Here is a 23,460-nt window from a genome sequence, read left to right as displayed (position 1 = left end):
GAAGACAAGGCGCACACTCTTGTGAGAAGTACAGCTTCATTTAATCAGTCACAGCAATTTCGAACAGCTTCCCTGACGCGTTTCAGTAGTCCTGCTACATTTCTCAAAGGGTCCACTGCAGCATTGTTCTGTATTGCACCAAATTGGCTCCCGCTATTTCCGCTGTTTTTATAATGATGGTCCCCATTGGACCACCTCTGGTGGTATGTGCGTTGCATTATGGGGCTCGTGGTCTGCTTGTGGTGTTCCTTGCGGTAGTTTGATGCCGTCTGTGTTAGCTGTCCGTGTCAATTCATGCCGTGTGTTCACAAGTCCCTGCACAGTCCCATTTCCAAGGCTGGTGTGGGTCCCTGCCTCTGCAGGTCCGAGGCGGCTGCCAGTGCCCCTTAACAGTCTTGCGACATCAAAAGTTGTAGTCCATGAGGGCGGGGCATTGAGGCGCTCTTGGCGGGCGGTGCGTTCCTTGATTCGGCTGAACAGGGCCGTTTAAATATCAAAGTTAACTTCTATGAAGAAGACAAGGCGCACACTCTTGTGAGAAGAACAGCTTCATTTAATCAGTCACAGCAATTTCGAACGGCTTCCCTGACGCGTTTCAGTAGTCCTGCTACATTTCTCAAAGGGTCCACTGCAGCATTGTTCTGTATTGCACCAAATTGGCTCCCGCTATTTCCGTTGTTTTTATAATGATGGTCCCCATTGAACCACCTCTGGTCGTATGTGCGTTGCATTATGGGGCTCGTGGTTTCGCTTGTGGTGTTCCTTGCGGTAGTTTGATGCCGTCTGTGTTAGCTGTCCGTGTCAATTCATGCCGTGTGTTCACAAGTCCCTGCACAGTCCCATTTTCAAGGCTGGTGTGGGTCCCTGCCTCAGCCGGTCCGAGGCGGCTCCAGTGCCCCTTAACAGTCTTACGACATCAAAAGTTGTAGTCCATGAGGGCGGGGTATTGCGGCGCTCTTGGTGGGCAGTGCGTTCCTGGATTCGGCTGGACAGGGCCGTTTAAATATCAAAGGTAACTTCTATGAAGAAGACAAGGCGCACACTCTTGTGAGAAGTACAGCTTCATTTAATCAGTCACGGCAATCTAGAACAGCTTCCCTGACGCCTTTCAGTAGTCCTGCTACCTTTCTCAATGGGTCCACTGCAGCATTTTTCTGTATTGCACCACATTGGCTCCCGCTATTTCCATTGTTTTTATAATGATGGTCCCCATTGGACCACCTCTGGTGGTATGTGCGTTGCATTATGGGGCTCGTGGTTTCGCTTGTGGTGTTCCTCGCGGTAGTTTGATGCCGTCTGTGTTAGCTGTCCGTGTCAATTCATGCCCTGTGTTCACAAGTCCCTGCACAGTCCCATTTTCAAGGCTGGTGTGGGTCCCTGCCTCGGCCGGTCCGAGGCGGCTGCCAGTGCCCCTTAACAGTCTTGCGACATCAAAAGTTGTAGTCCATGAGGGCGGGGCATTGCGGCGCTCTTGGCGGGCGGTGCAGTCCTTGATTCGGCTGAACAGGGCCGTTTAAATATCAAAGGTAACTTCTATGAAGAAGAAGAGGCGCACACTCTTGTGAGAAGTACAGCTTCATTTAATCAGTCACGGCAATTTCGAACAGCTTCCCTGACGGGTTTCAGTAGTCCTGCTACCTTTCTCAAAGGGTCCACTGCAGCATTGTTCTGTATTGCACCACATTGGCTCCCGCTATTTCCGTTGTTTTTATAATGATGGTCCCCATTGGACCACCTCTGGTGGTATGTGCGTTGCATTATGGAGCTCGTGGTTTTGCTTGTGGTGTTCCTCGCGGTAGTTTGATGCCGTTTGTGTTAGCTGTCCGTGTCAATTCATGCCGTGTGTTCACAAGTCCCTGCACAGTCCCATTTTCAAGGCTGGTGTGGGTCCCTGCCTCGGCTGCTCCGAGGTGGCTGCCAGTGCCCCTTAACAGTCTTGCGACATCAAAAGTTGTAGTTCATGAGGGCGGGGCATTGAGCCGCTCTTGGCGGGCGGTGCGTTCCTTGATTCGGCTGGACAGGGCCGTTTAAATATCAAAGGAAACTTCTATGAAGAAGACAAGGCGCACACTCTTGTGAGAAGTACAGCTTCATTTAATCAGTCATGGCAATCTCGAACAGCTTTCCTGACGCATTTCAGTAGTCCTGCTACCTTTATCTAAGGGTCCACTGCAGCATTGTTCCGTATTGCACCACATTGGCTGCCGCTATTTCCGTTGTTTTTATAATGATGGTCCCCATTGGACCACCTCCGGTGGTATGTGCGTTGCATTATGGGGCTCATGGTTTCGCTTGTGGTGTTCCTCGCAGTTGTTTGATGCCGTCTGTGTTAGCTGTCTGTGTCAATTCATGCCGTGTGTTCACAAGTCCCTGCACAGTCCCATTTTCAAGGCTGGTGTGGGTCCCGGCCTCGGCCGGTCCGAGGCGGCTGCCAGTGCCCCTTAACAGTCTTGCGACATCAAAAGTTGTAGTCCATGAGGGCGGGGCATTGCAGCGCTCTTGGTGGGCGGTGCGTTCCTTGATTCGGCTGGACAGGGCCGTTTAAATATCAAAGGTAACTTCTATGAAGAAGACAAGGCACACACTCTTCTGAGAAGTACAGCTTCATTTAATCAGTCACAGCAATCTCGAACAGCTTCCCTGACGCGTTTCAGTAGTCCTGCTACCTTTCTCAAAGGGTCCACTGCAGCATTGTTCTGTATTGCACCACATTGGCTCCCGCTATTTCCGTTGTTTTTATAATGATGGTCCCCATTGGACCACCTCTGGTGGTATGTGCGTTGCATTATGGGGCTCGTGGTTTCGCTTGTGGTGTTCCTCGCGGTAGTTTGATGCCGTCTGTGTTAGCTGTCCGTGTCAATTCATGCCGTGTGTTCACAAGTCCCTGCACAGTCCCATTTTCAAGGCTGGTGTGGGTCCCTGCCTCGGCCGGTCCGAGGCGGCTGCCAGTGCCCCTTAACAGTCTTGTGACATCAAAAGTTGTAGTCCATGAGGGCGGGGCATTGCGGCGCTCTTGGCGGGCGGTGCGTTCCTTGATTCGGCTGGACAGGGCCGTTTAAATATCAAAGGTAACTTCTATGAAGAAGACAAGGCGCACACTCTTGTGAGAAGTACAGCTTCATTTAATCAGTCACAGCAATTTCGAACAGCTTCCCTGACGCGTTTCAGTAGTCCTGCTACATTTCTCAAAGGGTCCACTGCAGCATTGTTCTGTATTGCACCAAATTGGCTCCCGCTATTTCCGCTGTTTTTATAATGATGGTCCCCATTGGACCACCTCTGGTGGTATGTGCGTTGCATTATGGGGCTCGTGGTCTGCTTGTGGTGTTCCTTGCGGTAGTTTGATGCCGTCTGTGTTAGCTGTCCGTGTCAATTCATGCCGTGTGTTCACAAGTCCCTGCACAGTCCCATTTCCAAGGCTGGTGTGGGTCCCTGCCTCTGCAGGTCCGAGGCGGCTGCCAGTGCCCCTTAACAGTCTTGCGACATCAAAAGTTGTAGTCCATGAGGGCGGGGCATTGAGGCGCTCTTGGCGGGCGGTGCGTTCCTTCATTCGGCTGAACAGGGCCGTTTAAATATCAAAGTTAACTTCTATGAAGAAGACAAGGCGCACACTCTTGTGAGAAGAACAGCTTCATTTAATCAGTCACAGCAATTTCGAACGGCTTCCCTGACGCGTTTCAGTAGTCCTGCTACATTTCTCAAAGGGTCCACTGCAGCATTGTTCTGTATTGCACCAAATTGGCTCCCGCTATTTCCGTTGTTTTTATAATGATGGTCCCCATTGAACCACCTCTGGTCGTATGTGCGTTGCATTATGGGGCTCGTGGTTTCGCTTGTGGTGTTCCTTGCGGTAGTTTGATGCCGTCTGTGTTAGCTGTCCGTGTCAATTCATGCCGTGTGTTCACAAGTCCCTGCACAGTCCCATTTTCAAGGCTGGTGTGGGTCCCTGCCTCAGCCGGTCCGAGGCGGCTCCAGTGCCCCTTAACAGTCTTACGACATCAAAAGTTGTAGTCCATGAGGGCGGGGTATTGCGGCGCTCTTGGTGGGCAGTGCGTTCCTGGATTCGGCTGGACAGGGCCGTTTAAATATCAAAGGTAACTTCTATGAAGAAGACAAGGCACACACTCTTCTGAGAAGTACAGCTTAATTTAATCAGTCACGGCAATCTCGAACAGCTTCCCTGACGCGTTTCAGTAGTCCTGCTACCTTTCTCAAAGGGCCCACTGCAGCATTGTTCTGTATTGCACCACATTGGCTCCCGCTATTTCCGTTGTTTTTATAATGATGGTCCCAATTGGACCACCTCTGGTGGTATGTGCGTTGCATTATGGGGCTCGTGGTTTCGCTTGTGGTGTTCCTCGCGGTATTTTTGATGCCGTCTGTGTTAGCTGTCCGTGTCAATTCATGCCGTGTGTTCACAAGTCCCTGCACAGTACCATTTTCAAGGATGGTGTGGGTCCCTGCCTCGGCCGGTCCGAGGCGGCTGCCAGTGCCCCTTAACAGTCTTGTGACATCAAAAGTTGTAGTCCATGAGGGCGGGGCATTGAGCCGCTCTTGGCGGGCGGTGCGTTCCTTGATTCGGCTGGACAGATCCGTTTAAATATCAAAGGTAACTTCTATGAAGAAGACAAGGCGCACACTCTTGTGAGAAGTACAGCTTCATTTAATCAGTCACGGCAATCTAGAACAGCTTCCCTGACGCCTTTCAGTAGTCCTGCTACCTTTCTCAATGGGTCCACTGCAGCATTTTTCTGTATTGCACCACATTGGCTCCCGCTATTTCCATTGTTTTTATAATGATGGTCCCCATTGGACCACCTCTGGTGGTATGTGCGTTGCATTATGGGGCTCGTGGTTTCGCTTGTGGTGTTCCTCGCGGTAGTTTGATGCCGTCTGTGTTAGCTGTCCGTGTCAATTCATGCCCTGTGTTCACAAGTCCCTGCACAGTCCCATTTTCAAGGCTGGTGTGGGTCCCTGCCTCGGCCGGTCCGAGGCGGCTGCCAGTGCCCCTTAACAGTCTTGCGACATCAAAAGTTGTAGTCCATGAGGGCGGGGCATTGCGGCGCTCTTGGCGGGCGGTGCAGTCCTTGATTCGGCTGAACAGGGCCGTTTAAATATCAAAGGTAACTTCTATGAAGAAGAAGAGGCGCACACTCTTGTGAGAAGTACAGCTTCATTTAATCAGTCACGGCAATTTCGAACAGCTTCCCTGACGGGTTTCAGTAGTCCTGCTACCTTTCTCAAAGGGTCCACTGCAGCATTGTTCTGTATTGCACCACATTGGCTCCCGCTATTTCCGTTGTTTTTATAATGATGGTCCCCATTGGACCACCTCTGGTGGTATGTGCGTTGCATTATGGAGCTCGTGGTTTTGCTTGTGGTGTTCCTCGCGGTAGTTTGATGCCGTTTGTGTTAGCTGTCCGTGTCAATTCATGCCGTGTGTTCACAAGTCCCTGCACAGTCCCATTTTCAAGGCTGGTGTGGGTCCCTGCCTCGGCTGCTCCGAGGTGGCTGCCAGTGCCCCTTAACAGTCTTGCGACATCAAAAGTTGTAGTTCATGAGGGCGGGGCATTGAGCCGCTCTTGGCGGGCGGTGCGTTCCTTGATTCGGCTGGACAGGGCCGTTTAAATATCAAAGGAAACTTCTATGAAGAAGACAAGGCGCACACTCTTGTGAGAAGTACAGCTTCATTTAATCAGTCATGGCAATCTCGAACAGCTTTCCTGACGCATTTCAGTAGTCCTGCTACCTTTATCTAAGGGTCCACTGCAGCATTGTTCCGTATTGCACCACATTGGCTGCCGCTATTTCCGTTGTTTTTATAATGATGGTCCCCATTGGACCACCTCCGGTGGTATGTGCGTTGCATTATGGGGCTCATGGTTTCGCTTGTGGTGTTCCTCGCAGTTGTTTGATGCCGTCTGTGTTAGCTGTCTGTGTCAATTCATGCCGTGTGTTCACAAGTCCCTGCACAGTCCCATTTTCAAGGCTGGTGTGGGTCCGTGCCTCGGCCGGCCCGAGGCGGCTGCCAGTGCCCCTTAACACTCTTGCGACATCAAAAGTTGTAGTCCATGAGGGCAGGGCATTGCGGCGCTCTTGGCGGGCGGTGCGTTCCTTGATTTGGCTGGACAGGGCAGTTGAAATATCAAAGGTAACTTCTATGAAGAAGACAAGGCGCACACTCTTGTGAGAAGTACAGCTTCATTTAATCAGTCACAGCAATCTCGAACAGCTTCCCTGACGCGTTTCAGTAGTCCTGCTACCTTTCTCTAAGTGTCCACTGCATCATTGTTCTGTATTGCACCACATTGGCTCCCGCTATTTCAGTTGTTTTTATAATGATGGCCTCCATTGGACCACCTCTGGTGGTATGTGCGTTGCATTATGGGGCTCGTGGTTTCGCTTGTGGTGTTCCTCGCGGTAGTTTGATGCCGTCTGTGTTAGATGTTTGTGTCAATTCATGCCGTGTGTTCACAAGTCCCTGCACAGTCCCTTTTTCAAGGCTGGTGTGGGTCCGTGCCTCGGCTGGCCAGAGGCAGCTGCCAGTGCCCCTTAACAGTCTTGCGACATCAAAAGTTGTAGTCCATGAGGGCAGGGCATTGAGGCGCTCTTGGCGGGCGGTGCGTTCCTTGATTCGGCTGGACAGGGCCGTTTAAATATCAAAGGTAACTTCTATGAAGAAGACAAGGCACACACTCTTGTGAGAAGTACAGCTTCATTTAATCAGTCACGGTAATCTCGAACAGCTTCCCTGACGCGTTTCAGTAGTCCTGCTACCTTTCTCAAAGGGTCCACTGCACCATTGTTCTGTATTGCACCACATTGGCTCCCGCTATTTCCGTTGTTTTTATAATGATGGTCCCCATTGGACCACCTCTGGTGGTATGTGCGTTGCATTATGGGGCTCGTGGTTTCGCTTGTGGTGTTTCTCGCCGTAGTTTGATGCTGTCTGTGTTAGTTGTCCGTGTCAATTCATGCAGTGTGTTCACAAGTCCCCGCACTGTCCCATTTTCAAGGCTAGTGTGGGTCCCTGCCTCGGCCGGTCCGAGGCGGCTGCCAGTGCCCCTTAACAGTCTTGCGACATCCAAAGGTGTAGTCCATGAGGGCGGGGCATTGCGGCGCTCTTGGCAGGCGGTGCGTTCCTTGATTCGGCTGGACAGGGCTGTTTAAATATCAAAGGTAACTTCTATGAAGAAGACAAGGCGCACACTCTTGTGAGAAGTACAGCTTCATTTAATCAGTCACGGCAATCTCGAACACCTTCCCTGATGCGTTTCAGTAGTCCTGCTACCTTTCTCAAAGGGTCCACTACAGCATTGTTCTGTATTGCACCACATTGGCTCCCGCTTTTTCCGTTGTTTTTATAATGATGGTCCCCATTGGACCCCCTCTGGTGGTATGTGCTTTGCATTATTGGGCTCGTGGTTTCGCTTGTCGTTTTCCTCGCGGTTCGCGATTCCGAGGCGGCTGCCAGTGCCCCTTAACTGTTAAGGGGCACTGGAAGCCGCCTCGGACCGGCAGAGGCAGGGACCCACACCAGCCTTGAAAATTGGACTGTGCAGGGACTTGTGAACACACGGCATGAATTGACACGGACAGCTAACAAAGACGGCATCAAACTACCGCGAGGAACACCACAAGCGAAACCACGAGCCCCATAATGCAATGCATATACCACCAGAGGTGGTCCAATGGGGACCATCATTATAAAAACAACGAAAATAGCGGGAGCCAATGTGGTGCAATACAGAACAATGCTGCAGTGGACCCTTTGAGAAAGGTAGCAGGACTACTGAAACGCGTCAGGGAAGCTGTTCGAGATTGCCGTGACTGAATAAATGAAGCTGTACTTCTCACCAGAGTGTGCGCCTTGTCTTCTTCATAGAAGTTACCTATGATATTTAAACGGCCCTGTCCAGCCGAATCGAGGAACGCCCCACCCGCCAAGAGCGCCGCAATGCCCCGCCCTCATGGACTACAACTTTTGATGTCGCAAGACTGTTAAGGGGCACTGGCAGCCGCCTCGAACGGCCGAGGAAGGGACCCACACCAGCCTTGAAAATGGGACTGTGCAGTGACTTGTGAACACACTGCATGAATTGACACGGACAGCTAACACAGACGGCATCAAACTACCGCGAGGAACACCACAAGCGAAACCACGAGCCCCATAATGCAACGCACATACCACCAGAGGTGGTCCAATGGGGACAATCATTATAAAAACAACGGAAATAGCGGGAGCCAATGTGGTGCAATACAGAACAATGCTGCAGTGGGCCCTTTGAGAAAGGTAGCAGGACTACTGAAACGCGTCAGGGAAGCTGTTAGAGATTGCCGTGACTGATTAAATGAAGCTGTACTTCTCACAAGAGTGTGCGCCGTGTCTTCTTCATAGAAGTTACCTTTGATATTTAAACGGCCCTGTCCAGCCGAATCAAGGAAAGCACCGCCCGCCAAGAGCGCCGCAATGCCTCGCACTCATGGACTACAACTTTTGATGTCGCAAGACTGTTAAGGGGCACTGGCAGCCATCTTGGACCGGCCGAGGCAGGGACCCCCACCAGCCTTGAAAATGGGACTGTGCAGGGACTTGTGAACACACAGCATGAATTGACACGGACAGCTAACACAGACGGCAACAAACTACCCCGAGGAACACCACAAGCGAAACCACGAGCCCCATAATGCAACGCACATACCACCAGAGGTGGTCCAATGGGGACCATCATTATAAAAACAACGGAAATAGCGGGAGCCAATGTGGTGCAATACAGAACAATGCTGCAGTGGACCCTTTGAGAAAGGTATCAGGACTACTGAAACGCGTCAGGGAAGCTGTTCGAGATTGCTGTGACTGATTAAATGAAGCTGTACTTCTCACAAGAGTGTGCGCCTTGTCTTCTTCATAGAAGTTACCTTTGATATTTAAACGGCCCTGTCCAGCCGAATCAAGGAACGCACTGCCCGCCAAGAGCGCCGCAATGCCCCGCCCTCATGGACTACAACTTTTGATGTCGCAAGACTGTTAAGTGGCACTGGCAGCCGCCTCGGACCGGCCGAGGCAGGGACCCACACCTGCCTTGAAAATGGGACTGTGCAGGGACTTGTGAACACACGGCATGAATTGACACGGACAGCTAACACAGACGGCATCAAACTACCGCGAGGAACACCACAAGCGAAACCACAAGCCCCATAATGCAACGCACATACCACCAGAGGTGGTCCAATGGGGACCATCATTATAAAAACAACGGAAAAACAACGGAAATAGCGGGAGCCAATGTGGTGCAATACAGAACAATGCTGCAGTGGACCCTTTGAGAAAGGTAGCAGGACTACTGAAACGCGTCAGGGAAGCTGTTCGAGATTGCCGTGACTGATCAAATGAAGCTGTACTTCTCACAAGAGTGTGCGCCTTCTGTTCTTCAAAAAAGTTACCTTTGATATTTAAACGGCATTGTCCAGCCGAATCAAGGAACGCACCGCCCGCCAAGAGCGCCGCAATGCCCCGCCCTCATGGACTACAACTTTTGATGTCGTATAGACTGTTAAGGGGCACTGGCAGCCGCCTCGGACCGGCCGAGGCAGGGACCCACACCAGCCTTGAAAATGGGACTGTGCAGGGACTTGTGAACACACGGCATGAATTGACACGTACAGCTAACACAGACGGCATCAAACTACCACGAGGAACACCACAAGCGAAACCACGAGCCCCATAATGCAACGCACATACCACCAGAGGTGGTCCAATGGGGACCATCATTATAAAAACAACGGAAATAGGGGGAGCCAATGTGGTGCAATACAGAACAATGCTGCAGTGGACCCTTTGAGAAAGGTAGCAGGACTACTGAAACGCGTCAGGAAAGCTGTTCGAGATTGCCGTGACTGATTAAATGAAGCTGTACTTCTCACAAGAGTGTGCACCTTGTCTTCTTCATAGAAGTTGCCTTTGCTATATATATATATATATATATAAAATATATATATATATATATATATATATATATATATATATATATTACGAGCTCAAACCACAACAATCCATTTGAAGAGGAGACGACAACAACGTGGTGAAAAACTTATTTTTATTCTCTTGTCGCTTATCAACGCGTTTCGCCTGACCCAGCAGGCTTGGTCACGATTAAAGTTTACAATACACATACAAACATTTAAAGTGCATGAATGTCACGTGATACATCACATGACAGGTAAAATCATAGAACTGAAAGACAGATTCACGTTGGCTTCTGTAGTTCTTATTTCCGTCAAAAAATATATATAAACAATACATTCATTGCGGGGTTGATTTCCAAACAAGATTATACAAAATATTATTATAAAAACCAAGAAACAGTAATTGATACTAAAGGGGTGTTTGTGACAAAAAACGCAAAATACTCGCGCCTATTATTATGGTCCCATATTTCAATCGAGACAAAATTACTTGACAATTATTGCACATAATACAGCCCAAGTGGGCTTAAATTAGCCACCTTCAAACAAACTGTAGTCAATGGTTTATATTCGATAAATCGCACTTGCATCAAAGCTCCAAAGTTTTAATAGCGGATTAACCTCAGAAACCAGAAACCAATAGGTTTACAAATCTAGCCCCAGTGGGCAAATCCGATCAGTTCAATCATTTAAGTGTCAAAACAAAATTGAAAACAAATAATAATACACAAAAGAACTCTAAACTAAAAGAAATGAATTACACTAACCAGGAAGCTAAATTTACCAGAAATTCATCACTATTACAATGTAATCAAGAGTCATAGGTGTGTGTACAGATCCTCTTCAATATTTAATCCGTATGGGCTTTTTGTATTTAATTCCACTATGTACCACAATTCAAGTTTGCGGAGCCTTTTAACCCTATCCCCCCCTCTTTTATTCAAGGGTACGGAATCGATAACAAAATAGGACAGACTGCTTGGATTTTTTTCATGAAACTTTTCGAAATGCCGGGCGACCGGATAAGATCTATCTGCATTTTTGATCGCCCTCAGATGTTGTAACACCCGTTGATGAACGGGCTTAATCGTGCTCCCTACATACTTGTAGGTTGCATTTACATCGCAAAACATAAATCGCAAAGTCTGTCTTGCAGTCATATTGTCCTTTGATCTTTTTAGTTCTGTTAGAAAGGCCTGGTTGGTATGTACTAGCATTTTTTCCATGCTCACACGCTTTACATTTATTACACTTTAAGAACCCATCCTTTCTGGACAACCAATTGCTCTTTTTGTCTTTTTCTTAGCTTTAGTCAACGTGGTTTTCATTAACATTTGCTTGAATGATTTTGCCTTACGAAAAGTTATAAGGGGTCTATTGGTGAGTAAAGGACCGAGAATTGGGTCATTTTTGATAATATGCCAATGACGTGTCAAAATTTTCCTCACCGATCCATGCAATTTGTTATAGTTAGTGATCAACCTACACTCATTTTCTGCTTGTTTCTTCATCTTCCTACTGTCTTTGAAGAGGACCTCTTTGGTTTTATGCTTGACTTTACTGAAAGATGTATTCAGACAGTTATCACTGTACCCCCTCTGTTTAAAGCGTAATTGAAGGTCAGTTAATGCACACTCTCTGTCATTAGGGTCACTGCAATTTCTCAAAACCCTTAGACCTTCCCATAGGGGATACTATTCACCAAACTAGTAGGGTGGAAACTACTGGCATGAAGCACAGTATTTCCAGAGGTCTCCTTCCTATATAATTTAGTCTGTAATTTATTGTCCTTAATGTAGACTGTGAGGTCTAAAAAGTTGACAGACTCTGTGCTTACAGTACTGGTGAATTTCAAGTTTAAACTGTTTTTCTATATTTTGGCCAAGAACATATTTAAATCAGATAGGGGGCCTCTCCAGACAACAAACAAGTCGTCAATAAAGCTACTCCAATGAAGGATGTTGTTTTCCCATTCATTTTGGCACTGTTTCTGGATCACCTGCTCCTCCCACCAGCCCATATGCAAATTAGCATAGCTGGGGGCGAAGCAGGTGCACATCGCAGTGCCACAGGTTTGGTGAAATAATTCATCATTAAAGATGAAGAAATTATTTTTTAAGCAGGTTGAGACCATTGATAGAAGTTTGGGTATGAGCCCATAGTTTAATTGGTCTTGTCCCAAGGAAATGTCTTATAGCATTAAGTCCATCACTGTGCTTAATGCTCGTGTACAAGGTGGTGACATCAATAGTCACCAAAATCAAATCATCTTCCCAGGGAATATCATAGATGGATTTAAGAAAATCCCTTGTATCCAAAATATACGACGGGAGTTGAGCAGCTAATGGATTTAAGAAAGAGTCAATAAATTTTGAGGTGTTTTCTAACCCACCACCTATAGCCGAAATAATTGGCCTACCAGGGGGATTACAAGGGTCCTTATGCACCTTCGGGAGCAAATAAAAAACTGGAGTAACTGGGTTAATTATTTTCAGATATTTATACTCATCATGAGTGATCAGTAGTTGTCCATATCAGTTATCCAATTCTGCATTGTATTGTGCGTGGCTGTTAAGCATAATCTCAGGTTTAACCCTTACATAGCAAGTTCTATTGTTCAACTGTTTATAAGCTTCAGATAAATATTGTTGTCTATCCCAAAGGACTACCTTCCCGCCCTTATCAGCATCACGTACTATGCATTTGTCCTCCTGCATGATTTTATTAATAAGGGCTGTCTGAACTTTTTCTTGCTTGCTAAATTTTTTATTGCACACACTAGTACATTTCTCCAAGTTCTTTAGGTCATTTACAACCAAATCGTTGAAAATGTCAATGCTATCACGTGCAGTGTAAGGAATATATCGAGATCTGTGTCGAAAGTTAGTTGGGTCACTCGCATTGATGACCAGTCCTTCAGATCTTGCTACCTCATCTGCTTGACTCATTAGTTCTAATGGTTCATCAGCTATTTGTCTTTCAAAGCTCACACCATTCTCATATTCTTCGTATATTCTACCAGAAGGTTGAATATCAAGCATGAGGTCCATGTCCTGTACATTTAATTCTCCCAGTGAAGCCTCACTGTTTCCGTGGTTTAAAGTCTCGCTCACTGAACCCTGGTTCAAAGAGAAATGTTTTTTTAATTTCAAAAGTCTTGCGAATTTGAAAATGTCTATCCGAGTTTGGACGTAATTAAATTCGGCAATCGGGCAAAATGATTGTCCTAAGTTGAGGATCTTTTCCTCCTCAATAGGCAGTTCCATGTTGGTCAAGTTAATCACCGATGTTTTTGGTTGGGTCAAATCCGGGATAATGTCAGAAGACATTTGTGCATTGATCACTGCTCTTTGTTTTGCACCTTGGCGCCTTTTGTTCCTTTGCCTTTTCCTCTTGGCGGTTTGGCGTAATTTACCCTTGTTCTTGGGCAAAGGATGAACCGTCGGTCCTCTTGAAAAAAACCAAATTCGTCAATAACTGTAGGGATTCGTTCTTCCACTTCCCCACTGGGCCCTTCCTCTGCTGAGGTCACCACATCTGAACTTGGTACGCTACTTATGCCAGATTGGGCTGTCTGTTGTTTTTGTGCTGCGCCACTAATTTTCATTAGCCTTACATTTTCAAATTTTTTGGCAAATGTATAAATCTGCCCACGGTCATAATCCTTTTTGTCCCTTATGAACTTTTGTGCTTTTCGTTCCTTGATAGACGTTCCCAACTTTTTCAACCGTTCTCCCATCTCCTTTTTGTAGAGAACAATTGGTTCCTGATTATCCTCTTTAGCCAGCATGTCGTTAATTTGATTAATTTCCTCCATCATTTTTGCGCGATCTTTCTCCGCATACTTGATTAAGATTCTCAGCATGTGGCAAGATGAGTCTTGATTATTATCCGCCCACTCCTGTAACATTAGGGGGTCGGGGTCTTCTTAGGTTGGGGCCACAAGTATTCTTAGCCCCCTTGGAATTCTCCCTACTTCGAGGTAGCGCTGTAGGGATCTTGATTCCCACCATTTTGAAAGCTCACCCCGGGATAATTTTTCAAGGCGCTTCAATCGCACCATTACGTCAGGCATTTTCTCATTTCGAACTCTTGAAGGCTGTTGTTTTGCCGCAGCACCAATGGTTGCTTCATCAAATATCTGCAGTGCTTCCTACTCGCGTTCGTTCATTTCCTCAAGCGACATTTCAATTACTTCTAATCCTTGCGTTTTACACCAACCGCTAGTGTGGGGCTGACTCAATCTCAGACCCTCCCACACAAAGCTTTCCCTCTTCCTCAGTGCCGCAGACACTCGTACCTCGAATAATCACAAACGCCTCCTTTACCGCCAAACAATTGTCCGGTGATTATTAGCACTCACCCAAGTCCTGGCACGGATTCTGCACGGCGTGTGAAATCGGGACACTGCGGAGTTCTTTTTCGACTTCTCCGACTCGGTCTGCGTGAGAGGGACGGCAGTAAACAAACTTCTCCAAATGCTCACAAACTTCTGCGTCACCAAATCAGAGGGCGCGTCGTCTTCCGACCTCATGAGCAAAGGCAGGAATCACATTACGAGCTCAAACCTCAACAATCCATTTGAAGAGGAGACGACAACAACATGGTGAAAAACTTATTTTTATTCTCTTGTCGCTTATCAACGCGTTTCGCCTGACCCAGCAGGCTTGGTCACAATTAAAGTTTACAATACACATACAAATATTTAAAGTGCATGAATGTCACGTGATACATCACGTGACAGGTAAAATCATAGAACTGAAAGACAGATTCACGTTGGCTTCTGTAGTTCTTATTTCCGTCCAAAAATATATATAAACAATACATTCATTGCGGGGTTGATTTCCAAACAAGATTATACAAAATATTATTATAAAAACCAAGAAACAGTAATTGATACTAAAGGCCTGTTTGTGACAAAAAGCGCAAAATACTTGCGCCTATTATTATGGCCCCATATTTCAATCGAGACAAAATTACTCGACAATTATTGCACATAAATATATATATATATATATATATATATATTCTTTACGCGAATCACCTATGTTTGAAATGATAGCCCGGACACCTCTTCTGTGCAAAAAATGATAGATTTAATGGCAATAGCGTAAAGAATTTGTTGGGACTGCTGGTGCCCGGCTCGGACCGCCTGCCGACAGTGCTTCTTCACTACCAGCACTCGTGAAAAGGATATATATATATATATATATATATATATATATATATATATATATATATATATATATATATATATATATATATGTGTGTGTTTTCAAAAAAATATGTAATATGTGCTCGGGCCCCTGCCCTTGGGAAGGGCTTTTCAATGCATATGTCTATTGATGAAGATCCCCCGGAGGAGAAAGATTCCACCTTCCCTGAAAGAGTATTGAATATACTTCAGGACTATGGAAAAGTCTTGCTGCATCTTCAACATGAAAGGCGAAAGGAGGTTGATTGCCTTGCATGCAGATAACTTACCTTGTTTCAATACAGAGCCAAAATCCAGTGTTACAAGTGCTGCTGTCAAGAGCTCAAGCCTGCAAAGAATGCCAAAACTGGTGACAAGCGAATGCTTCCTATCTAAACCCAATGTATTGCTTGTTTCACCACGTGGTAAGAAGGTTAAGGGGCAAGGTACTATCAGGCATACAGTTATACCCTCTTGGTACCTTCTTGGATGCCCTTTGTTGATTCCAAAGTGTGAAAATGTGGAACACTCTCTATTTAGAACCACAGCCTGCAGCTGCAGTTTCTCCATGGATGCATAAGGGTGTTGCCCCACCTCCTGTATTTGTTGCCCCTGGCCCCATTAAAAATGTTATGTTTTGTTAACAGCAATTTTAAATGTTTGTTTATACTCCGGCCGTGGCATGGTATATTTTCACCGCAGCTGAGTGCAGTGCACAGCAGGGCTATGCCTAGTCTTCCAATCATTTGAGGGGGCATCTTATAGACAGCAGGCAGAAAGACTCAAACTGCCTGGGTCTGAACTGTTAGTGAGCATGTCAGGTTGGACAAGGGTTTTCCTACGACTGACCGACATGCAGACCTGAGGCCTCTCCACCAGCACAACATTAGTGAGCCGGTGATCATAGTTGCATTCCGTGTGGTCTCCAAAGGAGCATTGATTTTGGCTGTTCCAGCAAATCCTGGCGCTGGTCTTATGCTGTGTTCTGATATAAACAACATAGGAGGAGTGTCTGGATTGGCTCAAGAGAAGTTAGAGTAGGCCTAGTCTTGGAGGCAGCAGGTTTGTCTTCACTGAAGAACATGGCCAATTACAGTGTGGCTTTATTGTGAAGCCATGCAGTGATTGGTTATTTTTTATCCTTGTTACCTTTCCTTCAGTTGCATCAGTTCCTGCCTCAATATGCCCCAGGATGTAGTGGAAAAGACGAGGGCCAAGCTCCGCTGCGCCTGACCAAGAGTAACCTAGAGCTCTCCACCCCACGTCATCTGGTCATGGTAAGTGACCCACAAAGTGACATAGTAAGTGCTGCCTATTCCCCTGAGCCACCAGGCAAGAGGTGAACAACTCAGTATGAATCAGCCCTTTCCAAGAAGTGAAAGGCCAGACCCTGAGCCAACCAGCTACAGGTGGAAGGCTCGGTGTCCCTCTGTAAATCTCTTAAACTCTGTCAGGTTCTGTGAGAGGTCGAGCCCAGCCAGCTACTTTCAGCCACCCGCTGTCCCTGAGGCCCAGATCCTGAGCCCCCTATGGTCCTGGTGAAGTTTGTTAACTCGTAACTAGCTGCAAACACGAAAGGCAGTAAGAGGGGACATCCATCAGACACGAGCCCCAGCTTTTCTTCGAGGGTCTGTGTTGATGGAAGAGAAGTAGTGATTCACTAATAATTACTAAAGGTCACAGGAGACTTGGTACCCCTATATGTAGAAAGACCCAGGGGAGCGCGAGCTCTTCCACCTGCACTGAGACCACCCTAACCCGCACTCTATCCTGTCCTGCTGCCTCCAGAAGATGCCATGTGAGGAGTAGCCATGCCCGAAGGGATCCCTGTAACGTTTTTTTGGTGAACAATATCTATGCTGAATGTGTTGGAGTTAGCGTTACAGTTACGCAGAACTGAACATTGAGTTCCAGCGTCGGCTCAACATCCTGTGATTCTGGACCTATCACTTAACCTCCCCATGACTAAAAGATGAGTTCGATTTCTAATCTCAAGTTAAGATATTTAGCAGTGGAAAATCAATTTAACTGCCCTCTGTAGCAGCCAGGGCACAAGTCGTAAAAAAAGAAGTGGGGGGACGCTGTCCCCGGAAGTGATGTCACGACAAGAAGTGACATCACGAAAGGTGCCGAGCTCCTCATCCCAGAGAGGCCAAAGAGTGTAGTCCAGCTGTTTGGGGAAACAACCTTTACAACAAAACTTTCACAACCCACTACCATTACAACAAAACTTTTACAACGCAACATCCATTACATCGCATGCCATTACAACGCAACCATTACAGCACATAACACTACAACGCATACCACTACAACGCATGTCATTACAATGCATACCATTACAACGCATAGTACCCTTACCCTATCCAACACTTACCCTACTGTTGCACCCCCTGGAGTTAGAATAGTAATTTTTACCCCAACACTATCCAACACTTACCCTACTGTGCACCCCCCTGGAGTTAGAATAGTAATTTTTACCCCTACACTATCCAACGTTTACCCTACAGTTGCACCCCCCTGGAGTTAGAATAGTAATTTTTACCCCTACACTATCCAATAGTTATGTGTTGTACTGGTATGCGTTGTAAAGGTAGTATGCGTTGCAATGGAATGCGTTGTAAAGGTAGTTTTAAAAAATTCATTGTAATGGCATGCGTTGTAATGGAATGCGTTGTACTGGATGTTGCGTTGTAAAAAATGTGTTGTAAAGGTATTCGTTGTAAAAGTATGCGTTGTAACGTCATACATTTGCTGTTTGGCAGGGGTGACAGTGTCCCCCAGTAAAATAAGTGGGGGGACACCGTCCACCCGCGTGGTACCCTGACTCGAGCCCTCGTAGCAGTTTACTTACAACCTCTCATCCACAACTTTTACACCTCTCCATTTTCAATTCGTGCCATCCGCCACTGACAGCCTGTCCAGCTAGGTCACCATCCACTTTCCACCATGCAGGTCTACCTACCTTATATGCCAATCCAACTCGTCAGAATATAGAGGCTCCCGAAGTCAAAAAACTACCACTGTGCCTCTTGCTCCAATCCTTTATAGCTGATTACCACGTAATGGGCTAGAGTTTTCATGAAAGCCCCCATCTCTACTTTAGTTGTTGTGACTACTTCGCCCTCGGCAAACCCACCTTTGAAAGAGACCCCAAATCGTCAACTTTATGTTGGTGCCGAGGCCTCCATGCTCTTTTGTTTGTGAACGAGCAAGAACAATCAAGAGCGATAGATCCTGGCACCCCTCCATCAAGCCAGTTGTGGCCAGCATGGCTCGCTGGTGGGGGGATGGGCACAGAGGTCACTCTGGGAGCAGGAGCAGGAGGAGGGTCGCCATCACGGTAGTGAGCTGAACAAAAATAAATCAATCACAGGTGTAGTCCAGCATTGTAATTGGTTTGAGCGCCGTGGGGCCAGGGTTGTAGGGGTGGTCCAGTTCTCCATGTAGGCTGTAATGCAGCATGCATGGAGAAGAGGGAAAGTGTGCATGACTGGTTTGGGTGGTGCCAGAGGGTTGACCAAACAGTCACTGTGCACTTAGGAGTGGGCAAACCACTCCTGCCCTGCCCCATGAGCAGAGCAGCCCCACCGAAAAGCAACAGGAAACATATAATTATGTTTTTGTTTTCTGCAATGCTCAAAAGCAGTGGAGGAAGCTCCTTCGGCATAGGTGACGCCACTGCATCAAGCAACTCGTCCCAGTTCCACCGAAAAAGATCAGTACCCAAATTCAGAGGTCCCTCTGCTGCCTGCCACATCAAAGGTGCAGTATGCGCATCAGTCACATCTGAGTAATACTTAAAAGTTGTGAATGTTCACCTTGTCTTTAGAAAGACTGGGTCCAGTACCAACAGTGATACTTATCACATGGTTTACCTACTTGCCTGAGTTTCACAGTCCCTGGAGAACCGGACTGACATTGGCTTCAAGTGATGATGCTTGTTATGCCGTATGAGCATCCAGTTGGTTGAATCAGGTAGTTAAAATGGATGCCAAGCGTGATGACGTACTACGTGAATGGATCCTCATTTACTTCTCTACACCCTACATCCCAGATCACCCTGTCAATCAAATAATAGGCTCAGTGCTATTAGATGCGGAGTAAAATGGCGATCACCGAAAACTGGCCTGACAATAATGTATAATCTAATGTAGCGTATAACATATACAAGTTGATCCAGGCTTATGGTGACACACATAAAAATGTAATCTTTCACAACTGTACTCACTGACCCACTGATTTAGCTACTCCTTTGTGTGGGTTCTTTTTTATCTGACATATCAATCTTGGGAGAGGGAAAGAAACTTAGACCTGCTCTTGATTTAAATGTAATGCATATATCCTCGCCCTCTGGCACCTGCAACCCTCCCTGCCCTCAACTAAGCAATAAACGCCTAGGTATATATTTCTGGGACATGTCACAAACTTCCTTGGTACGTGCAGATGCAAATCTATATTTACTCGTTTATTGACTGATTTTAAAGTGATATATATCTCAAAGTAGTATATTTTTCCTTGGTATGGTACAAGGAACGGGAACTATAGAAACCCTGCAGACACTCATGAGTGGTAGTACAGCTGGTAGTGTACAGTAACTCTTTGGTGACCTGGAGGTGTTGGCAAAATAGTCTTGGATGGCTGTGCAAAAAGTTAGGCTTGGCAGAAACATTGGTTAATGTAGCCTTCTGAGCCATCCCGCAGTCACTTAACAACTGTGGCATACAAAAGAAACAAGAACACACCTGCCATCCGTGGCTGTCAGGGATGCATTGCAATGGTTTATTATTTCCCAGTGTGCTAAATATTTGAGACCTAGAGAAAGGAGACTCTCCTTTGACATGCTGTGGCTGTTCCAGAGTGGGGCCAAGGAATGGTGTATAAGACCCCCGGGGCACAGTGTTACTCTCCGAGGCTCAGCCTTTTGTCTTTTCTCCCACACACAGGCAGTTGAGTGAACTTGCATCTTCGTCAAGGGTTATGGGTTCTGTGTGGTATTTGCCCAGGTTGGGAATGTCCCCAAGTTAAACATGGAGAATGTCCAGGTGTTGATGGACAGAGTGATTGTGAGTATTCCAATTACGTTCAGCATGAAGCCGGCCTTTACCTGTGGATAAAAAACGGAAGAGGTGTGAGTTAGACTAGAGCTCTCTCCCCAAGGAAAACGTATTTCAAGCAGCGGTACTCCCCAGGTGGTTATATATCATATCCACTGGGGGTACACAACGTAAACCATCTCAAGGTTATGAGTACTTTTTAAATATTAGCTAAATATATTAAGTCATATATGTTTAGATCACTTCCTGCTACTCTTAGTTCTACATTATCTACTCCCAGTACATAGTTATGAAATGGGACTTCCCCTTCATGAAGAATAACCTCACTGAGCTATGCTGTAGGTGCCTCTCCTGTCCTCATAAGAGTGATGTAAACACTGGCTCTTTCCCCAGCGCTACCTAAATCTTACAGTGTTGTAAAGATGGTGGAGGGACAGAACTGTGCTATGGTAGAGTAGGCCTAAAGGTAATGTAATCAATCTACACATTACCCTGATGACACTGTTGCACATCATTGTTCTTGCTAATTAGGATGGCAAAAGAATACCCATGCTTCATTCAGACTATGAAAGCACAAACAATTCACCACTCTTGCCATGGTCTTTATTGACAGGCGACGCTCATGACTGCATTTGAAAATTTAGTATATGTTGGAATTGCCCTTTTTTAGGGTCATCCCAGAACTTTTTTGCCTTTCTACTGATATTTTATCTGACCTGGTGTTGGTGGTTTTAGGACTCTGGGCATTTTATCACTGATGTTCAGTGGTAAAGTGCATGTACTCTCTATGGCAAACTTGGTAAGATTGGTCTACACCTGTTTGACATATTTAATTTACCTATCAGTCCCCTGTAAAGTGGTATCTCATATACCGGGGGCCAGTAAATTCAATGCTACTGGTGTGCTTACAGTGCTGCTTGCACCACCCACCAAAATAGCCTTTCAAACCTGTCTCGGGCCTCTGCCATTGTAGGGCCTGCGTGCACTGTTTACAGCCGCTGTGATGTGGCTCATAAAGTGGCTGTCACGTGTGTGACTCCCATTTTACTACATATTAGTCACCACTAAGTAGCCCCTAGCTAGCCCTATTGGCATGGTGCAATGTAGGTAAAAGGTAGATCATGTGCCTTAACTGTGTGACATGTCCTGGTAGTGACAAACAGCCTATTTGGTTTCACAATACTGTGAGGATGCCCTCTCAAATTAATGCATTGGGGATTCCCTGATATGTGTTTCAGTGGTAATTTCTGATATGGGAGGGGTGGCGTAATCAAGTTTGGTATGTTTGGAATAGTGGTAATAAATGCTGTCTAATGGTGTTCGCAGCTTTATTATCACTATTTTAGAAATTTCACTTTTAGAAGGGGGCATTTCTGTGTGCTATGTGTCTTAGTGCCTATTCAAGGTATGGCTCTGGATGACAGGGGCTGGGGAGGTGCAGTGGCTCCAAAGGGGCTGGGTGAGTCAGCGCTAGGCGGAATATGCCAATCTGCACTTGGAGTAGTGGAAAGAGTAGCACCTGATCCTGAATAGGACTGTGCCTGCCTTCCACAATGCTGGCTCCGCCCCTGTGGTGTGTCTGGGGCCAGAGCCGACACAAACAATGGGAAGTGTTGTGCACTTGTTAAGTGCCCCCCAGAACTGGTTTGGAGTCGGACTAGGTCCAGTGCCCTGTGCCAGGGCAGGATAAAGACTGGAAGTGGTATAAATATAGGAGCTGTGACCCCATGTAAGGGTGCTTACTTGGACCTGAAGGACGAAGAGGGCTGCTGGGTGTCAGGAGGAGCTGCCACAAAGGATTGTCCCTCTGCTGGAGGGGCCTGTGAGCTGGTCTCCCTGGGCCCAGCTCTGCCCAGTTTGATTTCTTGGATGTAGCGCCAGAGGAGGGTTTTTATTTTTGACTCCAAGAAAAAACTACAGAAACTTGGGAGGAGCACTTTTTGCTCGCTCCCTGACCATCACAAGTGAGGGTGCTGCTGTCGCATTCCAGGATAAGTAAATGTAAATGTAAATGTAAATGTGCTTCGATTTATATAGCGCGCTTTAACCCAGGGGCCTCAAGGCGCTTGCTTAGGGAACCCGTCCTGGTATTCCCCTGTGAGATACCCTGGCCGGGTATCCACAAGGTGAAAGCCAGGCATCCCGCCGCGAGGGGCCGTAGTGGAGATTAAGCAAGCTATTGCCCAGAGTCGCAGAGTGTGACCCCGTGAGTCGAGTAGGCACCAGAGCGAGAATTGTCGACTCCGTGGAATTTTTGAGCCCGAGACCCGCCGAGGCGGGGAATCGAACCCTGGTCCACAGCCAATCTCAGCTTCTGGGTCTGCCGCCTCTAACCACTGAGCCACGCTTCTCCACAGTGGCAGTGCTGGTGGCCTGCCCAGGGTAGGGTGGCATGTGCCTTGTTGTTTGAGCCCAAGAAGAGGGCTATATTTGCCAAGGTGCGGTCGGTGCAGAGTGTGTTCGCGCTGTGCCCAGAAAGCGGTGAAATACACAGATTTCACTCCTTGATTTACAGCATACCGGAAGTCAGGCAGAGGATGCAGCTGCCCACGTCCTGCGCAGGGGGACATCAGCGGGCAGCCTCTCTAGTGGACACTAGTCCAGCCCCCTCCCATGTGGTTTGGCGTGCTGGGGTGAGCGGGTCCCCTGGGAGCCCCCCCCCTTTTTCCCGCGGCATCCACTCCTGCTTCCTGGGGGAGGTCCCCGCGGGCCGGGCCGGGTATTTAGGGCCTGGCCTGCCCCCCTGATCGCCCTCTGCTTCCTGTCCCTGTCGTGCGCCTGGTCCTCGCTCGCGACCCGCGCCGTCCGCGCCCAGTTTGCTGCTTTTCCAAGGTACGTGTGCCTGTGGCCGACACCACGGGGGGGGGGCCGGGAAGGCCATAGCGAGATCACCGTAGTGTGATCGAGGTTAGCAGCACTAGGACGGAAGGGGTGGACTAGGATCGTACGCGTCCTAAACAGGGACACCGGGGGAAGCTTGGCGAGGCTAGCGTGCTCGTTGTGGTTGCCACGCGGCGGGACATAGTGGGCCTGAAAAACCCAAGATGGCGGCGGAATATGGTGGGCCCGAAAAACCCCAGATGGCGATTAGGCCCCACGCGCCTTGGGGCCTAGTGAGTGAAAGCCGCCCGTAGATACCCGCGAGTCAGGCCTCAGGCAATGCGGGCCTTATTACCAGAGGCGCCGAGAGAGCCTTAGGGTATTGTAAATATGAAACTGTAGATCAGGTGCTTGCCCGCTCGG

At 47.5% G+C, this 23,460-nt stretch overlaps 1 protein-coding gene across 1 annotated transcript in view; it reads right to left on the bottom strand.

Moving 5' to 3' along the window:
- Positions 1 to 19,920: 19,920 nt before the first annotated feature.
- The window catches only part of LOC147730363 (solute carrier family 13 member 2-like), a 553,046-nt gene continuing 549,506 nt past the window's right edge, over positions 19,921 to 23,460 (bottom strand). The window contains exon 11 of the mRNA XM_086955166.1: positions 19,921 to 20,267. Within this exon, the coding sequence (XP_086811292.1) occupies positions 20,139 to 20,267 (129 nt within the window). The 3' untranslated portion in view covers positions 19,921 to 20,138. The remainder of the gene's footprint in view (positions 20,268 to 23,460) is intronic.

This window comes from Lissotriton vulgaris, chromosome 2_1 (assembly GCF_964263255.1).
Source record: "Lissotriton vulgaris chromosome 2_1, aLisVul1.2, whole genome shotgun sequence".
NCBI lineage: Eukaryota > Metazoa > Chordata > Amphibia > Caudata > Salamandridae > Lissotriton > Lissotriton vulgaris.
Note: the sequence above shows the minus strand (reverse complement) of the source record. Positions and strands in the feature narration are given on the sequence as shown.